Source organism: Anomaloglossus baeobatrachus, chromosome 1 (assembly GCF_048569485.1).
Source record: "Anomaloglossus baeobatrachus isolate aAnoBae1 chromosome 1, aAnoBae1.hap1, whole genome shotgun sequence".
NCBI classification, from domain to species: Eukaryota; Metazoa; Chordata; class Amphibia; order Anura; family Aromobatidae; genus Anomaloglossus; species Anomaloglossus baeobatrachus.
In genome coordinates this window covers 471,234,067-471,255,956 of record NC_134353.1, presented here as the reverse complement: position 1 = coordinate 471,255,956, position 21,890 = coordinate 471,234,067, and the positions used below count along the sequence as shown (strand labels likewise).

At 48.3% G+C, this 21,890-nt stretch overlaps 1 protein-coding gene across 1 annotated transcript in view; it reads right to left on the bottom strand.

The window, feature by feature from the left end:
- Positions 1–21,890, bottom strand: part of MAP1S (microtubule associated protein 1S) — a 79,226-nt gene that overhangs the window by 36,454 nt on the left and 20,882 nt on the right. Inside the window, exon 2 of the mRNA XM_075314755.1 lies at positions 15,362–15,463. Within this exon, the coding sequence (XP_075170870.1) occupies positions 15,362–15,463 (102 nt within the window). The remainder of the gene's footprint in view (positions 1–15,361; positions 15,464–21,890) is intronic.

Below are 21,890 nucleotides of genomic sequence, written 5' to 3'. Positions count from 1 at the left end.
ATTTTTTTCAGAGATTGTCGGTGAATGAAAGCGGTCAACTGCACTGCCCTATTAAATACCATTGGCCGAGTGCAAACAGTTTTTGTTTTTTTTAATGGATAGTACTTAGACCAAAAATATAGTTGTGTGCACAAGCCCTTAGGACAGGGGTCTCAAACTTGGCTGGGCATAAGGGCCGCACATAGAAAAACGATAAATAACACTGGGGAACACAATTTTTTTAGGAGTTAGGTCAGACAACTGTTCTTAATTTTTGGATGCTGAATCCAGAAATGATCTCAGTTTTTCTCTATCACATCAAGTTTTTGAACTATAGGATTTTTGTCTTCTCAAAAATATGTAAACTACTGTACCTAAAAAGTGTTTTTTTTTTTAATATTGATAATTATGACGTATTGGGAGCTGCACACACCTCTCACCACACTGTCTCAGTTGTGACTACTCTTACAAGTTGCCACGTAGCTTTATATGAGTCGAATTGTACTCAGATAACAAGTCTTATTACAGAAATCAGTGCAATTGTGCTTCTATGGCAGGTAAGTTGAGGAGGAAAAACATGACGTGATAGAAAAAAAAACTGACTACATTTTTGGAATCAGCATGCCAATTTTAGTATAAGTCAACAGAAATTTTTTTTCAAATTGTTCCCCAGTGTAATTTGGGGGGGCGCATTCATTTCAGGACAAAGTGATATTTTAATTGGAACTTTTTTTCTATACACCTTTGGATCACGTTTTTCCACATTTTTATTTTGTCTATTATAACAAATGTGCACCTTTTTTGCGATTATATAACACACATTTTTGATGCTGAAAAAAGTGGTAGTGTTTCCATCCTTGTCTCCATCCTGTATGCCCATCCTGCAGTAATGTGCCCATTCTTGTTGTCACCATCCTGTAGGAGTGTGCCCATCCTTGTCCCTTTCTTGTAGTAATAGGAAAAAACAAACAAAATTTTTTTTTCTCCTGCGATGCACCACGGACTTCAGGATAATTTCAAAATTGCGCGTTTATTAAACAACAATCATTCCATCGGTCAATAGTAAAAACCTCATTCCACGCAGGGAGGGGGACACGTGCTACGCGTTTCAACCACCATAGTGGTCTTAGTCATGAACTGAAAAGTCCCATGCTCAAAGGAGTTCTATACAATTTCTCTGCACCGAGATCAGGCTTCTGGGGAAATTTTCACAGGTGATCGTCATATAGATCTTTAAAGGGGTGGTTCACCCATTTTTTTTATTTTCTGTATGAGCTCTACTTACCTTTCTAGGCGTCTTCTCCATTGCCTTCTGTTTCCAGTTCTGGCACTGAGCGGCGCTATCCTGCACGCTCAGTGCCAGTCACATGACCCCCTGGAGCTGTGGCCGCCGGCATCCTCTGACGTCCCGGCATTTCCGGGCTCTCAAACAAGACGGGTACGTCACAGGATGCCGGCGCCACTCAGATTGAGTGACAGGGCTGTGGGCGGTGACTACCGCACGTCACAGCCCAGCATCGAGGGGAGGAGCCGGAGGACGTCACTGTGGAGCCGGCGTCCTGCAGAGAGGCTGAGACACGGGGCGCCAGTGTGCAGTACAGGGGGGGTCTTTAACTGAATCCCCCCCTGCACGTAAGTATGTGCTCACACTGTCCACCCGCCCGCTCTGCTGCGATGTCAGGAGAGCGGCCGGTGTCGGGGCAGTGTGATCATCTGCTCCTCCCAGCAGCAAGACACTGGCAGGCATGTCACCGCTGTGCTCTGCCATCTGTCCTGCTGCATGGGACCAACTGTCTGCACTCTGTCACCTGCACCACAAGTCACAGAGTGGAGACAGTTGGTGTTGGTGACTAGGCACCTCTGCCCCCCCCCTGTTCTTTCCCCACTCTCTTCTCTCCCCCCAATCTTCTCCCCCTCTTCTCTGCCCCCCTCTTATCCTTCTCTGCCCCCCCCGCGCTCTCTTTTCCTCCCCCCCCCCCGCGCTCTCTTTTCCTCCCCCCCCGCGCTCTCTTTCCCCCCCCCCCGCGCTCTCTTTCCCCCCCCCCCCGCGCTCTCTCCCCCCCCCCCGCGCTCTCTTTTCCTCCCCCCCCCGCTCGCTCTCTTTTCCTCCCCCCCCCGCTCGCTCTCTTTTCCTCCCCCCCCCGCTCGCTCTCTTTTCCTCCCCCCCCCGCTCGCTCTCTTTTCCTCCCCCCCCCCGCTCGCTCTCTTTTCCTCCCCCCCCCCGCTCGCTCTCTTTTCCTCCCCCCCCCGCTCGCTCTCTTTTCCTCCCCCCCCCCGCTCGCTCTCTTTTCCTCCCCCCCCCCGCTCGCTCTCTTTTCCTCCCCCCCCCCCGCTCGCTCTCTTTTCCTCCCCCCCCCGCTCGCTCTCTTTTCCTCCCCCCCCCGCTCGCTCTCTTTTCCTCCCCCCCCCCGCTCGCTCTCTTTTCCCCCCCCCCCCGCTCGCTCTCTTTTCCTCCCCCCCCCGCTCGCTCTCTTTTCCTCCCCCCCCCCCGCTCGCTCTCCTTTCCTCCCCCCCCCCGCTCGCTCTCCTTTCCTCCCCCCCCCCGCTCGCTCTCTTTTCCTCCCCCCCCCGCTCGCTCTCTTTTCCTCCCCCCCCCCCGCTCTCTTTTCCTCCCCCCCCCCGCTCGCTCTCTTTTCCTCCCCCCCCCCCGCTCGCTCTCTTTTCCTCCCCCCCCCCCTCGCTCTCTTTTCCTCCCCCCCCCCCCGCTCGCTCTCTTTTCCTCCCCCCCCCCCGCTCGCTCTCTTTTCCTCCCCCCCCCCCGCTCGCTCTCTTTTCCTCCCCCCCCCCCGCTCGCTCTCTTTTCCTCCCCCCCCCCGCTCGCTCTCTTTTCCTCCCCCCCCCCGCTCGCTCTCTTTTCCTCCCCCCCCCCCGCTCGCTCTCTTTCCTCCCCCCCCCCCGCTCGCTCTCTTTTCCTCCCCCCCCCCGCTCGCTCTCTTTTCCTCCCCCCCCCCGCTCGCTCTCTTTTCCTCCCCCCTGCGCTCTCTTTCCCCCCCTGCGCTCGCTCTCTTTCCCCCCCTGCGCTCGCTCTCTTTCCCCCCCTGCGCTCGCTCTCTTTCCCCCCTGCGCTCTTTTCCTCCCCCCTGCGCTCTTTTCCTCCCCCCTCGCTCTTTTCCTCCCCCCTCGCTCTTTTCCTCCCCCCTCGCTCTTTTCCTCCCCCCTCGCTCTTTTCCTCCCCCCTCGCTCTTTTCCTCCCCCCTCGCTCTTTTCCTCCCCCCTCGCTCTTTTCCTCCCCCCTCGCTCTTTTCCTCCCCCCTCGCTCTTTTCCTCCCCCCTCGCTCTTTTCCTCCCCCCTCGCTCTTTTCCTCCCCCCTCGCTCTTTTCCTCCCCCCTCGCTCTTTTCCTCCCCCCTCGCTCTTTTCCTCCCCCCTCGCTCTTTTCCTCCCCCCTCGCTCTTTTCCTCCCCCCTCGCTCTTTTCCTCCCCCCTCGCTCTTTTCCTCCCCCTCGCTCTCTTCTCCCCCGCTCGCTCTTTCCCCCCCCGCTCGCTCTCTTTCCCCCCCCGCTCGCTCTCTTCCTCTCTTCCCCCCCCCCGCTCGCTTTCTTTTCCTCCCCCCCCCTCGCTCGCTCTCTTTTCCCTCGCTCTCTCCTGGCATGGTCAGTACAGAAATCTCTGCATCGTGGAGGGGTGAGAGGGAGTAATAAACATGGAGTCCCTACTGTGTCTGTGTATTTATTTCTAATAAAGTATTTTTCTCTGTGTGGTCTTTTTTTTTTTTAACCCTTTATTGGAGATTCTTAATGGCCAGGTCAACCTTGGCCTGACATTTAGAATCTCGGGCCTTATACCAGCGGGTAAAACATAGCTGGTATTAACCCCTTATTACCCAGCGTGCCACCTGCCACCAGGGCCACTGGAAGAGTTGGATACAGCGCCAGAAGATGGCGCTTCTATAAAAGCGCCATTTTCTGGGGCGGCTGTGGACTGCAATTCGCAGCGGGGGGCCCAGAAAGTTTGGGCACCCTTCACTGCGGATTCCAATCCCCAGCTGCCTAGTTGTACCTGGCTGGACTCAAAAATTCGGCGAAGCCCATGTCATTTTTTTTTTTTAATTATTACCTTTATAAAAAAAAAAATGCTTCCCTGCATTTCTATTGCCAGTGAAAGTAACACCAAGCAGCGGGGGCTAGCAGCCAGTAGCTGCTTTGGTTACCCTTAGCAACAGAAAATGCAGCGGGAGCCCACAAACAATGTGATTTTTTTTATTTTTTATTTTTAATTAATTTTTTTTTTTAAAAAAACGGCATGGGCTTCGCCCATCGAGCACCAGAGCATTTTACTGCTCAATTCATCCCAAGTAATCAGATGACTCCAGTGTCGGCCGATTACTTGTTCTGTGTCCCCCTGCATCCATCGCAGCGTGTACGGGCTGTGAGGTCAGCGGAGTGGAGACAGTGACATGCTCTGCTCTGACACAGTGTACTGCATGTCACTATCTTTCTCCACTCTGGCACTTGTAGTGCAGGTGACCGGATGCTGCATGTCACGTTTTTGCCGCGATTTGGTGCCTTTTTTGCTGCGTTTTTGCTCACTGCGTTTTTAATCAGTGCACAATGCCATTAAAGATTGTTGATGAAAAAAATAAAAAAGGTCTGATGTCATTTCCTTATTCAAAATGTTCATTGTATGCAGGAGAGCAGACAGCAGCTGCAGAACTACAAGGCTCAGCATCCTCCATCCAGGACTGTATGCAGTTTTTTACCCAAAAAGAAAAAAAAAAATGACGTGGGCTTCGCCATATTTTTGTATGCTAGCCGGGTACAGCAGGCAGGTACGGGCTGCCCCCAACCCCCAGCTGCCTAGTTGTACTCGGCTGGGAACCAAAAATATAGAGAAGCCCTTTTTTTTTTTTAATTATTTCATGAATTTCATGAAATAATTTAAAAAAAAAATGACGTGAGCTTCGCCTAATTTTGGTGTCCAGCCAGGTACAACTAGGCAGCTGGGGATTGGAATCCACAGTGAAGGGTGCCCATGCTTTCTGGGCACCCCCACTGCGAATTGCAGTCCGCAGCCACCCCAGAAAATGGCGCTTTCATAGAAGCGCCATCTTCTGGCGCTGTATCCAACTCTTCCAGCTGCCCTGATGCCGGGTGGCTAGCCGGGTAATAATGGAGTTAGGACTAGCTGTATATTATCAGCTAGCCCTAAGCCCGAAATTCATGGTGTCACGCCAATATTAGACATGGCCACCATGAATTTCTAGTAATGATAAAAAAAAAAAAAAAAAAAAACACAACACACAGAAAAATATTTTTATTAGAAATAAAACACAACACAATTAGTGACTCCATCTTTATTGAAATAAACCCCCCTCCGCAGTAATCCTGGATCAGGGTCCCGCGCCGTCCAATCCGGATCCAATATCATCTGATCGGTTTGCTGGAAGGAAGGCAAAGCGATCAGATGATGTGTCAGGATAAAGGATGTGAATCACATCATACATCAGCTGATTGTATAAAAGCCGATTATACAATCAGCTGATGCATCAGTGCAAAAAAAAAAAATAAATAAATACTCACGTCTGTGCTGATGACCGGCAGCTCCTGGAGCGGAGTCTGATCCTGGCCCATCACTGCAGGAGCTGCCGGTCATCAGCTGATGAAGTCCCCTGACGGCAGGATCAGCTGATAGCCGGCCGGGCAAGAAAAAGCCGGCGAGACTACGATCAGCTGATGCGTCAGGTGACTGCATCAGGTGATCCACGGCCAGGTCCTGCAAGCTTCGTGCATGCACCGGGGAGACTGCACACAGCCGAAGCGGCGGGACCGAGACAGGGGCTGGAAGCAGGCATGGCACCGGGACCCTGCAGACAGGCGAGTATGACATACACACACACATACACACTAACACACACACTGTATATACACACACACACTGTATATATGCGCACACACACTGTATATACACGCGCACACACTTTCTTCCCCTGGCTGTGCAGAGCTGCTGTATCTGTGATTTCTCTGAGTGCACATCCACTGGGAAGAGGCAGGGAGGAGGGTTTGGGTGGGAGCAGAGTGGGTGTATTAGACACAATGGGTGTGTTAGATAAGCCAGACACCGCCCTAGAGCCACAAAGAATTCTGGGACTTGTAGGAACTGAACACAGGAAGTCAGAGGAGAGATTAACCCCATCAGAGCTGGAGCCAGCAATGAGCATGTGCTGCTAGTGCACAATGAAAGGTAATTTTGCTGAAAAAACATAATAGATGTGTTGAGGGGCACATATTAGCAAGATTTATCAGAAAAAAAAAAATCAGTTTTGGTAACTGGACAACTTCTTTAATACCATTACTTCATGATACTGGTAAATTTAGGCCAATATTTTTTGCGTTTGTGGAAATTTGGCAATTTTCAAATTTTTAAACTTTGAAATTTTATGCCTATAAATCCGAGAATTATGTCACACAAAATAGTTGCTAAATAACAATTCCCACTTGTCACTTTACATCAGCGCAATTTTCTAAACATTTTTTTTTTTTCGTTAGGAAGTTAGAAGGGGTCAAAGTTTATCAGCAATTTCTCATTTTTCCAACATAATTTACAACATTCTTTTTTTTAGGGACCACATCACATTTGAAGTGACAGAGGCCTAGGTGACAGAAAATACCCAAAAGTGACCCCATTCTAAAAACTACACCCCTCAACACTGCTCAAAAGGAAATTAATAAGTTTATTAACCCTTTAGGTGTTTCAGAGGAACCAAAGCCATGTGGAAGGAAAAAAAATGAATTTTTTTTTTTTTTTTTGTACACAAAAAAAGTAAGTTACTTTAGCCATAAAACTTTACATTTTCACAAGGGAGAAAAAAGTGCACCATAAAATTTTATTGCGCAATTTCTCCTGAGTACGCTGATACCTCATATGTAGTAAAAATCAATTGTTTGGGCAAACAGCAGGGCTCTGAAGGGAACTAGCGCCATTCGAATTTTTGAACGCAAAATTAGTTGGACTCATTAGCGGATGCCATGTAGGGTTTGGAGACCCCTTGAGGTGCCTAAACAATGGAGCTCCCTCACAAGTGACCCCATTTTGGAAACCATACCCCCTCAAGGAATTTATCTAGATGTTTGTTGAGCACTTAGAGCATTTGCGGACTTCACAGAAGTTTATAACTGAGTCGGGAAACTGAGAAAAAAAAAAATAAATTTATCACAAAACTGTTGCTTCAACCAGTTACCCTTGTGGAAAAAAAAGCTATCAGGAAAAAGAAAATGCACCATGAAATTTATTGTACGACAATACGCTATATGTGGTAAAAAAATCAATTGTCTGGGCACACGTCAGGGCTCTAAATGGAGGGAGAACATTCGAATTTTTGAATGCAAAATAAGCTGGACTCATTAGCAGACACCATGTCGGGTTTGGAGACCCCTTGAGTTGCCTAAACAATGGAGCTCACCCACAAGTGACCCCATTTTGGAAACTAGACCCCTCAAGAAATGTATATAGATGTTTGGTGAGCCTTTTGAACCCCCAGGGGATTCACAGAAGTTGATAACGTTGAGCCATGAATACAATTTTTTTTAACCACAAAACTGTTACTTCAACAGGTACCTTTTTTTTCCACAAGGGTATCAGGAAAAAAGATGCCATATTACGTATTGTGCAATTTCTCCCGAGTACACCAATACCTCATATGTGGTGGAAAGAAATTGTTTGGGCGCATGGCGGGGCTCAGAAGGGAAGGAGCGCCATTTGAAAGCAAAATTGGTTGGAATCATTAGCGGACACCATGTCATGTTTGGAAACCCCCTATGGTGCCTAAACAGTGGATCTCCCCCACAAGTGACCCCATTTTGGAACTAGACCCCTCAATGAATTTATCTAGATGTTTGGTGAGCCCCTTGTATCCCCCCCGGGGCTCTACAGAAGTTGATAACGTTGAGTCGTGAAACTTTTTTTTAAATTCACAAAATTTTTGCTTCAACCAGGTAGTTTTTTTTTTTTTTTACAAGGGTATCTGGAAAAAAAATGCACCATAACATTTCTTGTGCAATTTCTCCTCAGTACTCAGATACCACATATGTGGTGGAAAGTAATTGTTTGGGCGCACAGAAGGGCTTGGAAGAGAAGGAGCGCCATTTGACTTTTCAAACGCACAGACGCCATGCACTAATCGGCCGCTGCAAGACGCATGGATGGATGAGATACAAAAAGTGACAGGATACAAGGAAAAAAAAAAAAGTGAAGCCAAAAATGGAGCACTGATTCAGATACGTTATGTGCATCACTGATCAGCGCTCGGCCGCTGCAGGACGCACACACAGCTGAGGTGCAAGAGAAAAAAAAAAAAAAGTCCCGCCGAAAATTGACCATCGATGCAGATACGTTACCTGCATCACTGATCAGCGCTCGGCTCGGGATGCACAGACAGATGAGGTAAAAACGGACAGGGGATACACAAAAAAAAAAAAGTTATACCTCACAGTACCCAGAGGATTAGCAGGAGGATCACTGACCAGAGGAACTGCAGGAGGAATAGAAGGCAGCAAGTGGACAGCTTATTACAGGAGCAGCAGGCAAGAAGTTGGACAGCTTATGTGTGAGGACCCAGGAAGGACCCAGCAATGGAGGCAGATGTGATCGGAACAGTGAAGATCTCGGACGGCCCGGTGAAGGCAGGTAGAGGGACAGCAGATGGAGAGGGGGAGGGGGAAACCGGAGAGGCAGAGATCGCGGGGGGGGGGTGGGGAAAACTTCAGCACGGGCAGGTACCATCACGGGAGCACGCAATACTCACGGGGAGCAGGAGCGTCGGCGGTAGAAACGTCGGCGTGGTACTATAAGTACCAGCCGGTTCTCACCGCAGACATGCTGGGGGAGGGCTCCTCAGGCCAACACAAGCCTGGGGAGGGCGGTCACCTCCAGATCAGACCACCCCACTGCACACTGATTGGAGCGATTGCGCGTCATAGCACGATCGCTCCAATCAGTGCTGCAGGAGCTGGGGGGTGCCATGTTTGATCTCCTGCTATGATCTGCTGCAGGACCTCATAGCAAGGTCTCACAGGATCGCACTGATTTAGGCATTGTTTTAGCTGGAACCAATGCGATCGATGTGGTTGGCGGTTCAGATTTGAACAGCCAATCACAATGATCGTCGAAAGGGGGTGGCGATGCCACCCCCCCTGGGGTCAAGCAAAGGTCCCCTGCTGTAAGAAACCGCAGGGGACATCATTTGAAAGCCGTTGCTATGGCCACGGCAATCAAATGAACTTTAACCAGTAAAGTTACGTCCCTGGTCGTTAAGTCACGTTAAAAAAGTACGTAACTTTACTGCACGCGGTCGTGAATGGGTTAAAGCACAGAGAGCATCATGAAACCCAAGGAACACAACAGGCAGGTCCGAAGTTTAAAGCCGGATTTGGTTACAAAAAAATTTCCAAAACTTTAAACATCCCAAGGAGCACTGTGTAAGTGATCATATTGAAATGGAAGGAGTATCATACCACTGCAAATCTACCAAGGCCCGACCGTCCATCCAAACTTTCATCTCAAACAAGAAGACTGATCAGAGATGCAGCCAAGAGGCCCATGATCACTCTGGATGAACTGCAGAGATCAACAGCTGAGGTGGGAGAGTCTGTCCATAGGACAACAATCAGTCATACACTGCACAAATATGGCCTTTATGGAAGAGTGGCAAGAAGAAAGCCATTTCTCTTAATATATCCATAAAACGTGTCATTTAAAGTTTGCCACAAGCCACCTGGGAGACACCAAACATGTGGAAGAAAGTGCTCTGGTCCGATGAAACCAAAATCGGACTATTTTGGCACAATACCAAACGATGTTTGGCGTAAAAGTAACAGCTGATCACCCTGAACACACCATCCCCACTGTCAAACATGGTGGTGGAAGCATCATGGTTTGGGCCTGCTTTTCTTCAGTAGGGAGAGGGAAGATGGTTAAAAATGATGGGAAAATGGATGAAGCCAAATACAGGACCATTCTTGAAGAAAACCTGTTGGAGTCTGCAAAAGACCTGAGACTAGGACGGAGATTTGTCTTCCAACAAGACAATGATCCCAAACATAAAGCAAAATCTACAATGGAATGGTTCACAAAGATATGTATCCAGGTGTTAGAATGGCCAAGTCAAAGTCCAGACCTGAATCTAATCGAGAATCTGTGGAAAGAGCTGAAAACTGCTGTTCACAAACGCCTCCATCCAACCTCACTCAGCTCCAGCTGTTTACAAAGGAAGAATGGGCGAGAATTTCACCTCTCCATGTGCAAAACTGATAGACAAATACCCCAAGCGCCTTTCAGCTGTAATCGCAGAAAAAGGTGGTGCTAAAGAGTATTAACTTAAAGAGGACGAATAATATTGCATGCACCAATTTTCAGTTTATTATTTTTTATAAAACTTTAAAATAAGCACAAAATTTTGTTCAACTTCACAATTGTGTCCCACTTGTTGTTGATTCTTCACCATAACATTAAAATTTCTCTCTTTATGTTTGAAGCCTGAAATGTGGGAAAAGGTTGAAAAATTCAAGGGGGCCGAATACTTTTGCAAGGCACTGTATGTATAGAATCAGCCTGATAGTGATAGTATAGCATTGGCTTTAGGTTATATACGAAAATCCTGGTGATTGGTTCCCTTTAATAAGGTCAAGCACATCACACATAGGAAAAAACAAACTTAAAAAGGGAAGGTATCGTCAAAAAAAAAAAAAAAAAAAAAAATTACTGGAAAAAAATGTAAAGTAATACTGTTTAAATGTTTTGTTTAAATATTTTTTTTTTAATTATGCAAAATCTAAAAAAAAAAAAAAAAAAAATAAATTGAAAAGTTTGATATTTTCCACTGTTAAACACTAGGGTGAGCAGCTTCTGAAATCCTACAGAAATTCCACTGTATAAAAAGCTCACATTACAGCCTGCAGTAAAAGTGGGCGGAGTCTGCTCTCCTGTGTGTGATGTCACCTCCCCCCTCCCAATCTGAGGATTTACAACAGATAACAGAGAATGACATGTAGGGACATAGTACAGAGCCATTTTGTTGGTGACCAGAAATGTCTAAAGTGTCACCAAGGACAGCAGGAATATCACACAGGATTAGATACACAACTCCGTAGACAATATCACACAGGAGAGGAGATACACAGCTCAGCAGACAGTATCACACAGGAGAGGATTAGATACGCAGCTCAGCAGACAGTATCACACAGGATAGGCTTAGATATTGTCTGCTGAGTTGCTGTATCATACAGGATAGGATTGGATACACAGCTGTGCAGACAGTATCACACAGGATAGGATTGGATACACAGCCCTGCAGACAGTATCACCGGTACACACACAGGCCGATAGGTGACAGACGGAAGGGTGTTTTTGGAGACTGTAGCAGCGCCGAGGCACACAGACATAGCAGATGCGTGCACACACAGCAGCGGCGGCGGTCAGAGAGGAGGGAGGGGGGTGTCATTGGTGATGGTAACGGCAGGGGGAGGGTCCATACTCACACATCCCGGCGGTTGACGGGTTAAGTGGCGCAAACAGCATACGCTGTGAGCTCCACAATGATGGCGCCGATCTCCTCCCTCTGATCTGGACAGCCCAGGGGGGCGCGTCCAAGTCCCAGCAGACGCCCACTTTACTGTTAGCAAAGGGGTCGGATTCCGACCCCTGTTCTTTATGCACAGGGACTGCCATAAAGGAAGGAGTTACTGTCGTTACACAGCAAATCCAGCATGGCAGCCCCCAGTGCCTCCAGTAAAATTAGAATGAAATAAAAACTAAAGCTGCGATTTTCATTTTGTATTAGAAATACTTGATTTCATAATCACTATTTTTAATACAAAAATAAAAAACAGCAATACCTTCCCTTTAAAATTTATTGTCTTACAAAACAAATTATGGCAAACTTAAAACAAGGGAAATTTAGATATTTAAAGACATGGTCCACATCTGGACTAGCCCAGCTTAATTGGAACAGGACCCAGATTACTTTAAAAACCGCACATGCTCACCTCACAGAGCTGTGCCATTCCAGCAATGTCTGTTCCACTGTTCCCAGAAAGCAAAGTGACTTGTGACGTACATGAAGTTACATCTCACCTATATTCCATCAGGGTAGACATCGGCTCTGACAAAATAGTAAAGACTGCAGCCGATTAGAGGCCCGTCCATTGGCTGCAGCCTGAATATTTATTTATTATTTATTATTATTTATTTATAGAGCACCATTAATTCCATGGTGCTGTACATGAGAAGGGGGTTACATACAAAATACGTATACAAGTTACAGTAGACAGACTAGTACAGAGGGAAGAGGGCCCTACCCTTGCGGGCTTACATTCTATAGGATTATGGGGAGGAGACAATAGGTGGGGTGTAGGTCAGGCGGCGGCTCCGCACGGTGGTCGGGCGGCAGCTCCGCACGGTGGTCGGGCGGCAGCTCCGCACGGTGGTCGGGCGGCAGCGAGTTCATTGTAGATTGTAGGCATTTCTGAACAGATGAGTTTTCAGGTTCCGTTTGAAGTTTGCAAGGGTAGGGGATAGTCTGACGTGTTGAGGCAGCGAGTTCCAGGAGACTGGGGATGCTCGGGAGAAGTCTTGGAGTCGGTTGCGTGAGGAGCGAATGAGAGAGGAGGAGATCTTGGGAGGACCGGAGGTGACGTGTTGGAGTGTAGTGGGAGAGTAGTTCGGAGATGTACGGAGGGGAAAGATTATGCACAGCTTTGTAGGTCAGTGTTAGAAGTTTGAATTGGATACGGTGGAAGATTGGAAGCCAGTGGAGGGACATGCAGAGGGGAGAAGCGGGGTGGTATTGAGGAGAGAGGTGGATAAGTCGGGCAGCAGAGTTAAGGATGGACTGGAGAGGGGCGAGCGTGTTGGCAGGGAGGCCACAGAGGAGGATGTTACAGTAGTCGAGGCGGGAGATTATGAGGGCATGCACTAGCATTTTAGTAGATTGCAAATTGAGGAAAGGGCGGATTCTGGAAATATTTTTGAGTTGAAGACGGCAGGAGGTGGTGAGGGACTGGATGTGTGGTATGAAGGATAAGGCAGAGTCAAAGGTCACTCCGAGGCAGCGAACTTTGGGTACTGGCGAGAGCGTGGTGTTATTTATTGTAATAGATAGATCAGGTGGAGAGTGTAGGTGAGACGGAGGAAAGATGATTAGTTCAGTTTTGGCCACATTGAGCTTTAGGAAGCGAGAGGAGAAGAAGGAGGATATAGCAGATAGACATTTCGGGATTTTGGACAGCAGAGATGTGGCATCTGGGCCAGAGAGGTAGATCTGGGTGTCGTCGGCATATAGGTGGTATTGGAAGCCATGGGACTTTATGAGTTGTCCTAGGCCAAATGTGTAGATAGAGAAAAGTAGGGGTCCTAGGACAGAGCCTTGAGGGACGCCAACAGAGAGATGGTGGGATGAAGAGGTTGTGTGAGAGTGGGAGACACTGAAAGTGCGATTTGAGAGGTATGAAGAGATCCAAGAGAGGGCAAGATCTCTGACACCAAGGGAAGAGAGGGTCTGTAACAGGAGGGAGTGGTCAACGGTATCGAAGGCTGAGGACAGGTCTAGGAGTAGGAGTATAGAGAAGTGTTTGTTCGCTTTGGCAGTAAGCAAGTTATTTGTGATTTTAGTCAGGGCAGTTTCGGTAGAGTGATGTGGACGGAAGCCGGACTGTAGGTTGTCAAAGAGAGCGTTAGAGGAGAGGTGGGAGGAAAGTTCAGCATGGACATGCTGTTCCAGGAGTTTTGAGGCAAGTGGGAGTAGTGATATGGGGCGATAGCTGGTAGTAGAGGTTGGATCGAGGGAAGGTTTCTTTAGGATAGGTGTGACTGTTGCATGTTTAAAGGCAGAGGGGAAGGTTCCAGTCGTTAAAGATAGGTTGAAGAGGTGGGTTAAGGCTGGAGTAAGGATGGTGGTGAGGTTGGGAAGGAGGTGGGATGGCATGGGGTCAAGTGCGCAGGTGGTGAGGTGCGCTTTTGAGAGAAGACGTGCAAGCTCTCCTTCGGTGATGGTGGGGAGGAAGTTTATGGGAGAGGGGCAGTGGTCAGCTACATGAAGGGGTTGTGGTGGCTGAGCAGAGAAGACTTGCCTTATTAGGTCGATTTTTTCTTGGAAATAGGTGGCAAAGTCTTCTGCAGAAATGAGGGAGGTTGGAGGGGGCAGTGGTGGGCGAAGGAGGGAGTTGAAAGTATTGAAGAGCTGTTTGGGGTTGTGTGTTAAAGAGGATATGAGGTTTCTGAAGTATTCCTGTTTAGCCGAGGTAAGGGCCAAGCGAAATGTGTGAATTGCATTTTTGAATGTGGTGAAGTCTTCCTGGGAGTGCGTTTTCTTCCACCGCCGCTCTGCAGCCCTAGACCTTTGCCGAAGTTTTTTAGTGAGGCTGTTGTGCCAGGGCTGTCTATTGATTCGTCTCACTCTGGCATGCACAAGGGGAGCGACTGAATCAATAGCTGATGTGAGGGTGGTGTTGTAGAAAGTGGTGGCGCTGTCTGTGTCGTGGAGGGACGATATGGAGGACAGTGGGAGGATAGAGTCGGCGAGGGTGTGCATGTTGAGGTGTGCAAGGTTTCTGCGGGGATGTGCTAGGTGCTGGACAGGGGGGGTAGGTGAGGAGGACAGGGCTGAAAAGGTCAGAAGATGGTGGTCAGATAGGGGGAGGGGGGAAGTTGTGAAGTCAGAAAGGGGACAGAGGCGGGTGAAGATAAGGTCTAGTGTGTGTCCATCTTTGTGGGTGGCAGAGGTGGACCACTGAGTTAAGCCAAACGACAAGTCACTTCCCTCCCTAGAACGGTGATGTTGTGGGAGGCGAGTACAATCTTTTATATTAATATGGTCCAGTATTAAGCTGCTCTCCAATAGTGGACAACCCTTTCAAATCATCTTTTGTCAGTGCATAGTGAGTTTACTGCAATCAGATATTCTAAATATGTTCCTTCATTGACTCACAATCATACAGATATTGACGCAGGGCTGTAATGACACTACCAGAGCACCCAATTTAGGCACCATGTTATCTCCCAGTTTAGTCAATAACTATCGACATCCACAATGGCATAAGTTGTAAACGTTTTTACATTAAATATGTTGTGCGTTTGCTGAACAACTCCATCAGATATGCTGTAATAGTATTTATCACAAAAACCAGTATAGCAACTAATTCTGTATACGCCTCCTAATGGAATAGTCGCATCGCACTACAGCGGCCCATTTATTAAGACAGGTGTAGGAGACAAGCCTTAAGGAATGGGCCCTACTGTTTGCAAGATTTTGGAGAAGTGGTGCATCAACTCCATAAGCAAATAAGCCCTTGTGTCTCTCTTCCAATGTGTATGAAAAGTCCACAAGTTTCACATGTTCTATTTTTTAAGGTGTATTAAATACGGAAGGAAACAATTCCTTGAGACAATTGTACCTTTAATCTCTGCGGAGAAAGTGGCTGAATGACGAGAGACAAATAATTTCAGCTGATCGTCCAAGTTACAGATCGATGGATTAACTTCCCAGGAACAGAAACCTATGTAAGGGAGGAAAAAAAAATAAATAAAATCAGATTTATTGTACAAATCGAAATTCACCATTCAGGGAAAATTACATGTTCTTCAAAGATCCTACTAGAAATGCTGAGTGTAAATAGCATGGAAAACTTATTAAAACTGGTGCAAGAGAAAGGGGCTGCTACCCATAGCTACTAAAACCTCGATGCTTAAAGGGAAGGTGTAGTCAAGAAAAAAAAAAATTCAATAACTGAAAAAATGTAAAGTAATGTATGTTTTGTTTAAATATTATTTGTTTTAAATTGAGCAAAATATAAAAAAAATTAAGAAAAGTTTGATATTTTCCACTGTTAAAAACTAGGGGGAGCAGCTTCTGAAATCCTATAGAAATCCCACTGTAGATAAAGCTTGTATTACAGCTGCAGTAAAGTGGGCGGAGTCTGCTCTCCTGTGTGTGATGTCACAGCTCCCCCCTCCCAATCTGAGTGTTTCCAACAGATTACAGAGAATGACATGTAGGGACACAGTGCAGAGCCATTTTGTTGGTGACCACAAATGTCTAAAGTGTCACCAAGGACAGCAGACAGTATCACACAGGATAGGATTAGATACACGGCTCAGCAGACAGTATCACACAGGATAGGATTAGATACACGGCTCAGCAGAAGGTAGCAGCGGCGGTACTCACATGCAGTGGCACACAAACACACGCAGCGGCGGGCAGAGCGGGGGTTGGGTAGAGCGGAGGGAGGGGGCGTCATCGGAGACTGTAACGGGGAAAGGGGAGGCGGCCTGTACTCACACATCCCGGCGGTTGACTTGGCTGTGAGCTCCACAATGATGGCGCTGATCTCCGTCCTCTGCTGTGATCTGGACAGCCCAGGGAGCGCATCCAGGTCACAGCAGATGCCTACTGTAACGTTACTGAAGGGTCGGATCCCGACCACTGTTCTCTATGCACAGGGGTTGCCATAAAGGAGTGAGTAACTGTCGACAGGCGCGCACACACACACACACACACACACACACACACACACACACACACACACCAAATCCAGCATGGCCTCCAGTAAAATTAGAATTAAATAAAAACTAAATAAGCGATTTTCATTTTGAATTAAAAATACTTTATTTCATAATCACTATGTTTAATACAAAAATAAAAAACCGTGATACCTTACCTTTAACCAAAATCGTCACCATAACAGGTCTAACAGTAACAAGGATAAAACAGCTTTTCAATTGCTCAACCTGTGACTTGGCTGCCCTCTTTGGCCCTATCCTTAGAAAAGTTTTTAGTCCAAAAATGACTCATTCAAATGGAAAAGCAAGCATGAGGAACAAAAAGAAACTATAGTGTATTGTACACTATAAAACTACACTGTCATAAGCATCCAGTAAACAATAAGTATGCAGCATGAGCATTTTTGAGATTTTTTTTTTTTTGGTCTTAAAAATTAGGACCCGAATTACACTGTTGGGTTTAACAATCAGAGCCCTCCCTTTCAAAGACTGGGAAATCGATTTCTGGACAATGGTCCATCAGCAACCTCTCTTCATAATTTTAGGTATGACATAATATGATCATTGCAGCACGATAAAGCGCTGGACCTACTAATCAGATTCTGGAAGATAGGAAATCACATCTGATGACTACAGACCACTGATGTGGGCGCTAGGCCAATATGCCAAGACTCCATTTAACAGAAAGAATGGCAATTGCAACTATGAGACCCCCCCATTACTAATCTAAGTAAAAAAGAAAAACCCAAAACACCTAAAAAATGCTTTATTTGATATGAAACAAAAAAAGCACACGCTTTCACCATTTTATTAATCTCAGAAACACCCCTGCAGGTGCGACGTAATCCATACAAGGTCCCACCACAATTACTAGTCTATTAATTCTGAAGTCACAGCGGGCAATTATGGCACATGACCTCTGGGGACCTCAATGAACTCCGTGATCGCACCTCAGGTGGAGGGCTATGGGAGCCTCCAGCATCGGCCACGGCTAACCTCAGTGATGTCACCAGTCATCGCAGCTCACTCTGACTGAAGTCCACAGCGGGTGATCACATGCCATGACCACGCGCACTGAAGACTACAGATGTAGTAAACCTGGAATCGGCGTGGGACCTTATGTACATTATGGTGGACCTGTAGGGGTGTTTTGGAGTGTGAATAAAGTGGTGAAAGAGAAGGGAATTTTGTTACTTACCGTAAATTCCTTTTCTTCTAGCTCTTATTGGGAGACCCAGACGATTGGGGTATAGCTACTGCCCTCTGGAGGCCACACAAAGCACTACATTAAAAGTGCAAGGCCCCTCCCCCTCTGGCTATACCCCCCCCGTGGTATCACGGGTTCTCCAGTTTTAGTGCCAAAGCAAGAAGGAGGAAGCCAATAACTGGTTTAAACAAATTAACTCCGAATAACATCGGAGAACTGAAAAAACCGTTCAACATGAACAACATGTGTACCCGCAAACAACAAAAAAACATCCCGAAGGACAACAGGGCGGGTGCTGGGTCTCCCAATAAGAGCTAGAAGAAAAGGAATTTACGGTAAGTAACAAAATTCCCTTCTTCTTCAGCGCTCTATTGGGAGACCCAGACGATTGGGACGTCCAAAAGCTGTCCCTGGGTGGGTAAATAAATACCTCATGTTAGAGCTGCAAAACAGCCCTCCCCTACGGGGGTGTCACTGCCGCCTGCAGGACTCTTCTACCTAAGCTGGCATCCGCCGAAGCATAGGTATGCACCTGATAATGCTTGGTGAAAGTGTGCAGACTGGACCAGGTAGCTGCCTGGCACACCTGTTGAGCCGAAGCCTGGTGACGTAATGCCCAGGACGCACCCACGGCTCTGGTGGAGTGGGCTTTTAGCCCTGAAGGAACCGGAAGCCCCGCAGAACGGTAGGCCTCTAGAATTGGTTCTTTGATCCATCGAGCCAGGGTGGCTTTAGAAGCCTGCAACCCCTTGCGCGGACCAGCGACAAGGACGAAAAGTGCATCGGCACGGCGTATGGGCGCCGTGCGGGAAATGTAGATTCTGAGTGCTCTCACCAGATCTAGCAAACGTAAGGCCTTTTCATACCGGTGAACCGGATGAGGGCAAAAAGAAGGCAAGGATATATCCTGATTAAGATGAAAAGAGGATACGACCTTAGGAAGAAACTCCGGAATGGGGCGCAGCACAACCTTGTCCTGGTGGAACACCAGGAAGGGAGCCTTAGATGACAGAGCTGCCAGCTCAGACACTCGCCGAAGCGATGTGATTGCAACAAGAAACGCCACTTTCTGCGACAGCCGAGAAAAGGAAACTTCCTTCAGAGGCTCGAAGGGCGGCTTCTGGAGAGCCACTAGTACCCTGTTCAGATCCCATGGATCTAACGGTCGCTTGTACGGGGGCACAATATGACAGACCCCCTGCAGGAACGTGCGCACCTTAGGAAGACGTGCTAGACGCTTCTGAAAAAACACGGATAGTGCCGAAACTTGCCCTTTAAGGGAGCTGAGCGACAAGCCCTTTTCTAACCCCGATTGCAGGAAGGAAAGAAACTTGGGCAATGCAAATGGCCAGGGAGACACTCCCTGAGCAGAGCACCAGGACAAGAAAATCTTCCACGTTCTGTGGTAGATCTTAGCCGAATTCGACTTTCTAGCTTGTCTCATTGTGGCAACGACTCCCTGAGATAATCCAGCAGATGCTAGGATCCAGGACTCAATGGCCACACAGTCAGGTTCAGGGCCGCAGAATTCTGATGGAAAAACGGCCCTTGGGACAGTAAGTCTGGTCGGTCTGGCAGTGACCACGGTCGACCGATCGTGAGATGCCACAGATCCGGATACCACGACCTCCTCGGCCAGTCTGGAGCGACGAGTATGACGCGGCTGCACTCGGATCTGATCTTGCGTAGCACTCTGGGCAAGAGCGCCAGAGGCGGAAACACGTATGGGAGCTGAAACTGCGACCAATCTTGAACCAAGGCGTCTGCCGCCAGAGCTCTTTGATCGCGCGACCTCGCCATGAATGCCGGGACCTTGTTGTTGTGCCGGGATGCCATTAGGTCGACGTCCGGCACTCCCCAGCGTCGACAGATTTCCTGAAACACGTCCGGGTGAAGGGACCATTCCCCTGCGTCCATGCCCTGGCGACTGAGGAAGTCTGCTTCCCAGTTTTCTACGCCTGGGATGTGAACCGCGGATATGGTGGATGCTCTGTCCTCCACCCACATTAGAATGCGCCGGACTTCTTGGAAGGCTTGCCGACTGCGCGTCCCTCCTTGGTGGTTGATGTATGCCACCGCTGTGGAGTTGTCCGATTGGATTCGGATCTGTTTTCCTTCCAGCCACTGTTGGAAGGCCAGTAGAGCAAGATACACTGCTCTGATCTCCAGAACATTGATCTGAAGGGTGGACTCCTGCGGAGTCCACGTCCCCTGAGCCCTGTGGTGGAGAAATACTGCTCCCCACCCTGACAGACTCGCATCTGTCGTGACTACTGCCCAGGATGGGGGCAGGAAGGATCTTCCCTGAGACAATGAGGTGGGAAGGAGCCACCATTGTAGAGAGTCTTTGGCCGTCTGGGAAAGCGAGACTTTCCTGTCCAGGGACGTTGACTTCCCGTCCCATTGGCGGAGAATGTCCCATTGAAGTGGGCGCAGATGAAACTGCGCAAAGGGAACTGCTTCCATGGCTGCCACCATCTTCCCTAGGAAATGCATGAGGCGCCGCAAGGGATGCAACTGGCCCTGCAGAAGAGATTGCACCCCTGTCTGTAGTGACCGCTGCTTGTCCAGCGGAAGCTTCACTATCGCTGCTAGAGTATGAAACTCCATGCCAAGATACGTTAGTGACTGAGTCGGTGATAGGATCGACTTTGGAAAGTTGATGATCCATCCGAAAGACTGTAGAGTCTCCAGCGTAGCATTCAGGCTGTGCTGACATGCCTCCTGAGAGGGAGCTTTGACCAATAAGTCGTCTAGGTAAGGGATCACCGAGTGTCCCTGAGAGTGCAAGACTGCTACCACCGCCGCCATGACCTTGGTGAAGACCCGTGGGGCTGTCGCCAGACCAAATGGAAGAGCTACGAACTGAAAATGGTCGTCTCCTATCACAAAACGTAGAAAACGTTGATGTTCTGTAGCAATTGGCACGTGGAGATAAGCATCTTTGATGTCTATTGAGGCAAGGAAGTCTCCTCTGGACATTGAGGCAATGACAGAGCGGAGGGTTTCCATCCGGAACCTCCTGGCGTGCACATGTTTGTTGAGCCGTTTTAGGTCCAGAACAGGACGGAACGAGCCGTCCTTTTTTGGAACCACAAAGAGATTGGAGTAAAACCCTTGCCCTTGTTCCTGAGAAGGGACTGGGATAACCACTCCTTCCGCTTTTAGGGAATCCACCGCCTGCAGCAGAGCATCTGCTCGGTCTGGACGTGGGGAGGTTCTGAAGAACCGAGCTGGAGGACGAGAATTGAACTCGATTCTGTACCCGCGAGACAAAATGTCCGTCACCCACCGGTCTTTGACCTGTGACATCCAAATGCCGGAAAAGCGGGAGAGCCTGCCCCCGACCGGCGATGCGGAGGGGGGGGGGCTGGAAGTCATGAGGTAGCCGCTTTGGAAGCGGTACCTCCATTTGCTTTCTTGGGGCGTGTGTGAGTCCGCCACGAATCTGAGTTTCTTTGCGTCCTCTGAGTCCCTTTGGACGAGGTAAATGGTGCCTTGCCCGAACCTCGAAATGACTGAAACCTCTGCTGCCACTTTTTCTGCTGAGGTTTGGATGTTCTGGGTTGTGGTAAAGAGGAGTCTTTACCCTTGGACTGCTTAATGATGTCAGCCAATGGCTCGCCAAACAGTCTATCTCTAGATAAAGGCAAACTGGTTAAACATTTTTTGGAACCAGCATCTGCTTTCCAGTCCTTTAACCACAAGGCTCTGCGCAAAACTACCGAATTGGCGGACGCCATTGAGGTGCGACTGGTAGATTCTAGGACCGCATTGATAGCGTAAGACGCAAACGCCGACATCTGCGTGGTAAGGTGCGCCACTTGCGGCACTGCTGGATGCATGATAGCATCCACTTTTGCTAAGCCAGCTGAAATAGCCTGGAGTGCCCATACGGCTGCGAATGCCGGAGCAAACGACGCGCCGATAGCTTCATAGACAGATTTTAACCAAAGGTCCATCTGTCTGTCATTGGCATCTTTAAGTGAAGCGCCATCCTCCACTGCAACTATGGATCTAGCTGCAAGTTTGGAAATCGGGGGGTCTACCTTTGGACACTGTGTCCAGCGCTTGACCACCTCAGGGGGGAAAGGGAAACGCGTATCTTTAGATCGTTTAGAGAAACGCCTTTCTGGGTGAGCGTCGTGCTTCTGGATTGATTCTCTGAAGTCAGAGTGATCTAACAAAGCACTCCATTTACGCTTGGGATAAAGGAA